Source organism: Vigna angularis, chromosome 11, assembly GCF_016808095.1.
Source record: "Vigna angularis cultivar LongXiaoDou No.4 chromosome 11, ASM1680809v1, whole genome shotgun sequence".
In the NCBI taxonomy this organism is placed as follows: domain Eukaryota; kingdom Viridiplantae; phylum Streptophyta; class Magnoliopsida; order Fabales; family Fabaceae; genus Vigna; species Vigna angularis.
In genome coordinates, this window is record NC_068980.1 from 6,017,483 (window position 1) to 6,023,874 (window position 6,392).

Genomic DNA, 6,392 nt, shown 5'->3' on the forward strand with positions numbered 1-6,392 from the left:
AATCTGAGAGAGAAAAGCAAACTGCATTTCCTAGTTTCCACATAAAAACAGAACAGGTTTGTTGTGTATAAATATAAGGTAACTCTGCTAAGATGCAATTTGCAAAGCTTGAATCTTCAACCTGGAAGCTTAGTGGTCTTGATTAGCTGTTATACGCAGTATCAGATCAACAATGACAACTTCTTCCTTTTTCTTGGCTTTGCTCTTGCTGTCTCTTGCTTTTTCAGGTTTGTTATCATAGAGAGCAGAGAGTGAAAAGATTGTACAATCACATGAATTGTTTTGGAGTGGTCTAATTTCTGGTTTTCTTCACAATGGACCATTCTTAACTGTGATCAGAATATTATACCTTAATTTAGCTTTGGTATTTTGTCAATTGGGTTTGAGTATCTATTCTCCTACCTCTATATATTATAAGCTTTTTTGGTAATCTGAATTATTGTTTCTCCAGTGTTTCTCAATTTTCTCTACAGTTTGACTTTCTTAAAGGTTTCTTTTTATCTTCTATTGTTATCTCTTTCCTGTATATTCTAATGATTTTTATAACCATGTTCTTCAGATTTATTTGTGCAAATCCGGGGCTTTAATTTTGGAATCAACTACGGGCAAGTCGGGGACAATCTTCCATCTCCCTCTGATGTGGTCGTTCTGATAAAATCTTTGAAAGTTTCTAAAATCAAGCTCTATGATTCTAATCCGGATATTCTATCTGCATTCGCCAATTCAGGTGTGGAATTCATAGTAGGAACGAAGAACGAGGATCTTCCTAGTTTGAGAGATCCTTCTAATGCTCAGAGGTGGATTCAGCAGCATGTTCAACCTTATATTTCACAAACTAAAATCACTTGCATAGCTGTCGGAAACGAGGTGTTCGACTACAATAACCCTCAGCTCACAACAAGTCTTCTTCCTGCAATGCAAAGTATGTATAATGCTCTGGTTAGCCTTGGACTTGCACAGAAGGTTACTGTTACTTCTGCTCATTCTTATAATGTTATAGCCTCTTCATTCCCTCCTTCATCTGGGGCGTTCAAGCAAGATCTGATACAGTATATTCAACCCATTCTTAACTTTCATGCTCAGATCAAATCACCCTTCCTTATTAATGCTTATCCCTTTTTTGCATATAAGGGAAACCCAAATCAGATTTCTTTGAACTATGTGTTGTTTCAGCCTAATTCTGGGTCTATTGATCCAGTTACCAATTTGCATTATGATAACATGTTGTTTGCTCAAATTGATGCTGTCTATGCTGCCATTAAGAGACTGGGCCATACTGATATTGAAGTAAAGATTTCAGAGACTGGTTGGCCTTCTAAAGGTGGCCCTGATGAATTTGGAGCCACACCACAGAATGCAGAAATATATAATAGCAATCTGTTGAAGAAGATAGAGCAGAAACAGGGCACTCCTGCAAGGCCATCTGTCCCTGTTGATGTTTTTGTTTTTGCACTTTTCAATGAGAATTTGAAACCTGGTCCTTTATCGGAGAGAAACTTTGGTCTCTATTATCCTGATGGAAACCCAGTTTATAACATTGGATTAGAAGGTTATCTCCCAGAAATGACTGGGGAGTTTGAGTCCAAATCTAACGTAAGTATACATTCAGTCACTTTAACTGTTAAAAGTTTCTTCACTTTTTGATTTTGAAACTTTCTAAAGGGGATGTCTGTGTCTATTTATGTATCTAATGCTTTCGTTGATATTGTTATGCAGGTGCTGTCCATCAATTTTGTCTGCATATTTGCATTTTTGTTGTTCACTTGGGAGCTTTCAAGACATTGATAAGGAATATAACAAAACAAATAACTTTGTAGAATTCATTCTTTTGTTAGAGGTGAGGAAAATTTTAATATTGTCCATATAATTTTTTATTCACAAGTGTTGATATCTATTTTCTCTTTACATTACAATTTCTGTAACTGTTGGAAACTGGTTACCGTAAATGATGAAACTAAAGTTAGTTTGGTGTAGTTGTCTTTTTAATCCTTTGGTTGGAAGAAAAGTAATTCAGCTGGTGAAGCTCTAATGATTAATGTTTATATTATGATAGGAAATTAGTAATGATGAGGGGCATAACTAGATGTGAAGTCTGGAAAAAAGAATTCAAAAGTGTATTTGATTCCATGAAGTTATTCTTTGACTTTTTGACAGTACTATGCTAAATAAGTAATCGAAGCAGAAGCACAGGGTGTAAAAGATTGTGGCTAAATGGTATCTCTTTATGCAGAAGCTGTCAAATGCTGTCCAATTAGTGCTAGTGCATGCACCATGTGGACTATGGTGACCCTGTAACGACCCCCAGAAAACCTTATTTTCTTCACCGTCTCCATTAAAAAAATGGTGATGGGTCTCCACCTTCCTTATCTGCCACTTGCAATCATGCATGTGAATCTTCTGGTGAATGAAATTCTCCTTGTCTTCAGCTATACAAAAGTCCAATTTCTGTTTTATCAAACGTGAAAGAAAGCCCTCAGGTTCCCTCTTGACAGATAACCCAACCCTGTGAATTTTGTCCTTCTTTCTCAACCTTATCTCATATGTGCCTTCTCTTTCCGCCATATAACCCTCTCTACCATCCTTTCTTTCAATCATTCACCTTAATTTTTATCTACTATCAAAGTAAAAAAACACTGTCCATAAATTAATTTTGGTTGTGGAATTGTAATATCTGTTATCAACAAGCGGCTGCTGTTGAACTGTTTGAGATATTCTTTTGTTCTATCTTTGTCAGTGAATTATATAGCTTGTGCTCATAGAATTTGTTTAGCTGACAATTCCTTTGTGTGAACTGTTCCAAAGTCAAATGAGGTGTTCTGTTACATTACATGGTATGTTGCGTATGTTTTCCAAAAGTATTAAAAAATAAATTTAAATTTAACTTAATTTCACAAAATTAACAAGAAAGAGATTTACGGGAACACAAACACAGATAAAATAAGCACGATCATATAAAAAATTAACACTACTTTCTATCCAAAATCTTAACCTAATAGATTAATAGGTCTTTTACTTTGTTCTATTTGATCGTTTTTATCCAAAGTTAGGAGTTAAATATAGGATTTTAGATATTATTAAAAATATCTTTTTTCTATTTGCAACTGTAACGGTGCCTCTTTGTTGGACTAGAATGAATTTATGTTGAAAATTCAACAATAAAGTCATAAAAATTGGTCTGGAGGTGGCTGTTGGTGATGGCCCAATAGTGCTGAAATAGGGTTCTTACATCAGCATGGTTCAATTGGGATGAGTTTCACAGAGCGAATTTGGATAGGAAATTGATGGAATTAGAAACAGAATTTAATACAACTTCAGACAGCTTGGGACATTTAATAAGAAACATAATGATAATGTGTGCGACATTTAATAGGTATATCCATCAGCCTGTGCTATAAAAATCTGATAAAAAATTCTACACTATTGTATCATGAAAAAACTAAAAAACACTACTGTCTTTTATGGAATGGTTGATTCATATTGTTGAATTAATATTTGTACATGTTTTTTGCAGGGGACAGATTCAAGGCAAACCCTAAGTTTTTTGTACACAGCAATGGGACCAATTATACCTTTTTCTAATTTTTTTTAGCTTAATCCATTCATATGTTTTTTTTTTCTTTTACAGTAAGCAACAGTCAAAGGTATAGGCCAGAATTAGATTCATGGAATACAGTGATTTTTTTGACAGAAAGTTGATACAGAATAAAATATCTTGGTTTTTTGACGGAATAAAGTAATCTTTTAGATGCACGTTATGAATTTATTCTGTTTATTAGTTGGCAAATTTAGTAACGTTGATTTACTAATATAACCGTTTATTGCAGTTTTCTTTTATAGTTTTAAACTTATTTAATAACGACAAAGCTGAATAGATACAGAAAATTAGACGTGTAAGAAACCAGAAAGAGAACCTACGAAGAAAAGATTTATAAGAAAAACGCGGAATCGCTTATTTATTTTCTTATTGTCTTCTTAGCTGCAGACATAACAAATAAAATATATTTTCATTCGAGGAAAAATTATATTTTGTATTTGTCAAATTACACGTGAAGTGTAATTAATGGAATTCGTGTAATCTTGTTTATAAAAAGTTCTGTAATTTTTATACTTTTTTACTTAAGATATAACAATATTATATGTTTAAATAACATAAAAAAAAGTGAATACAACTTTACTAAAAGAATTGAATTTATTTATTAAAGATATAAAATATTATAAAAAGATTAAATTTATTTATTAAAGTTATAAAATAGTATAAGCTCTATTTTCGTTGAAAATATAAAATAAATAATGTTTATTTTAAATTTATAACACATTTTAGATAATGAAATAAAGGTAACATTTTTATTATTGTAAATTAAAATTTTCAATTCTAGTATTTGGAAAGATGTTTATTATTCTTAAATTGTGATAGTAACCCATAAAAATTATTGGTAAATTATATATTTTTTTATCTTTTATCATTTATAATTTGTTTCTAGATTTTACAATTTCTTTATTAGTTTTAATTTCCTATATTCTGTTTGTTATTATTTTAAGTCGTTCCCATTAAGTACTACCAGAGAATAAAAATATAAAAATAGGGTCATATTTTTTTTCTTCTTTATTAATACATTAGATGATTTATTATAAACAACTTAAAAGAGTTAGTTTAAATTTGTTTTGCACGCTTTGCTTTTGATGAAATTCTTTACTTTGAAGCATTAATTGAATGGTGGGCCTCCCACTCTTAAAATTGTTTCGGGCTTTGCGTTAGAAAATAATAATAATAATAATATGAATATGAAATTTTAGGTCCACTTAGAGAAAATGAAAGTTTACCAGAATGATTGCTTTACTTTAATATATTGAATGATTGGGCTTTTGGAGGCGTAGATATGAAGTTTAAGCTATCATATGATAATATATACAGAAAATGAAAATTAAATTAGAGATTACATAACTGCAAGATCTTTGATTATACTTGTGTTGCACAGATTATGATGAATGACAACAAAGCTAATAATGGCCTCAACAATGTCAACCGAGGAATGCATTATTTGGAAGACAGATTTTAACTGCAATGGTTAATTGAAAAACACTGATTAAGACAACTATTAGACATATAGAAAACAAAAGAAGAATTTTGATGAAAATGAAAATATCTCCATCTCAATTGAACTTATATTTTTTCATATTCATTAAGTCTTTATCTTTTTTCTTTTATTTTCAATTATAATTTTAGTTGTAATTTATTTCCACCGTTCGATCCATTCTAGATTTTGTTTTGATTATCTTTCTTCCTTTTGTTTTTAGAATCATTTACTCACATTTTTAATGTCATATAAATGCACTAAAATAAGGGATGACATATTTTTATTCTTTAAACTTCTTATCATAATTCTTTTCTCTTTAATTCTCCCTCTCTCATTTAAACCATATGTCAATAAAATATCTTCTACATATCGAATCACAATTTTTCCCAGCGAGTTGTGAACATTTTTGAATGACTTACAAGTTCTAACATCACTTTGTATCTATTTACCAAAATATCACATTTTTTTCTTATTTTTATTTTTCACTGTCAAGTTGAAAATTTTAAATATTAACTTATATTAAAAATATTCACTTAATTTGTACATTAAAAATTGTATATTCACAATTCTTCGTATATTAAACATATTTACTTGTATGTTCTAGACAGACTTATATTTTCTATTACCTTTTTAATATAGTTGTATTTTTTTTATAAAACTCTCTCTCTCTCTCTCTAAATATATATATATATATATATATATATATATATATATATAAATAAATAAATAAATAAATAAATAAATTTGTAAATAGGAAACAAAACTCATCCCAATTCGTTGGGTAGCTTATTTAGTTATATACGTGCGAATGATTGAATTAAAATAATAAAATCAAATGATGATATTAGTGAACAAATTCTATCATCAGTGCGAATGATTGAATTAAAATAATAAAATCAAATGATGATATTAGTGAACAAATTCTATCATCAGTCTATGTAATTGATTATTACATCCACCACAATAGTCTATAATCAAATCCCACCATTGATTTATACAATTTAATAAAAATATTGATGTCATACAATAGGCTTTCTTTTCCATTTTTTTAATAATGAACATTCTTAATACCACACGCAAGTTGGAAAAACATTATGTTGATGATATTTGGTGAAAGAGTAGAGATAATAATTTTGTTATTTGTCTTTTTTCTATTATAAAATCTATCTGCCCACTATGATATTCATGTATATATATGTAAGCATCACGTATAGTTTTGACCCAATATCCGTGTCTTCTTCTCAGTCAGAACGGATGGCAATAACGTAGAAGTTAGTGTTTTTGCTTTGATTTTTTGCTTCTTTTTATTGCACACAA

General features: G+C 29.9%; 1 protein-coding gene across 3 annotated transcripts; it reads left to right on the forward strand.

The window, feature by feature from the left end:
* On the forward strand, positions 1-3,733 carry LOC108333255 (glucan endo-1,3-beta-glucosidase 14). 3 transcript variants are annotated; one of them, XR_008246185.1, is made up of 4 exons: positions 1-227; positions 560-1,593; positions 1,717-1,837; positions 2,231-3,733. XR_008246185.1 is itself a non-coding variant. In XM_052870992.1 (3 exons), exons 1-3 carry the CDS (start codon positions 173-175, stop codon positions 1,783-1,785), a joined length of 1,158 nt encoding a protein of 385 aa, XP_052726952.1. In that variant the 5' UTR covers positions 1-172; the 3' UTR covers positions 1,786-3,733. The 3 variants fall into 3 exon arrangements, 1 of the variants encoding a protein (XP_052726952.1); XR_008246184.1 differs by having other exon boundaries at positions 3,512-3,733; XM_052870992.1 differs by having other exon boundaries at positions 1,717-3,733.
* The last annotated feature ends 2,659 nt before the right edge of the window (positions 3,734-6,392 follow it).

What these genes read in the sequence shown, in the direction of transcription:
- LOC108333255 (XM_052870992.1), top strand. Translation starts at nt 173, where the DNA reads ATGACAACTTCTTCCTTTTTCTTGGCTTTGCTCTTGCTGTCTCTTGCT. An exon ending in GCTGTCTCTTGCTTTTTCAG is followed by an intron (nt 228 to 559) that starts GTTTGTTATCAT and finishes CATGTTCTTCAG; the next exon opens with ATTTATTTGTGCAAATCCGG. An exon ending in AGTTTGAGTCCAAATCTAAC is followed by an intron (nt 1,594 to 1,716) that starts GTAAGTATACAT and finishes ATTGTTATGCAG; the next exon opens with GTGCTGTCCATCAATTTTGT.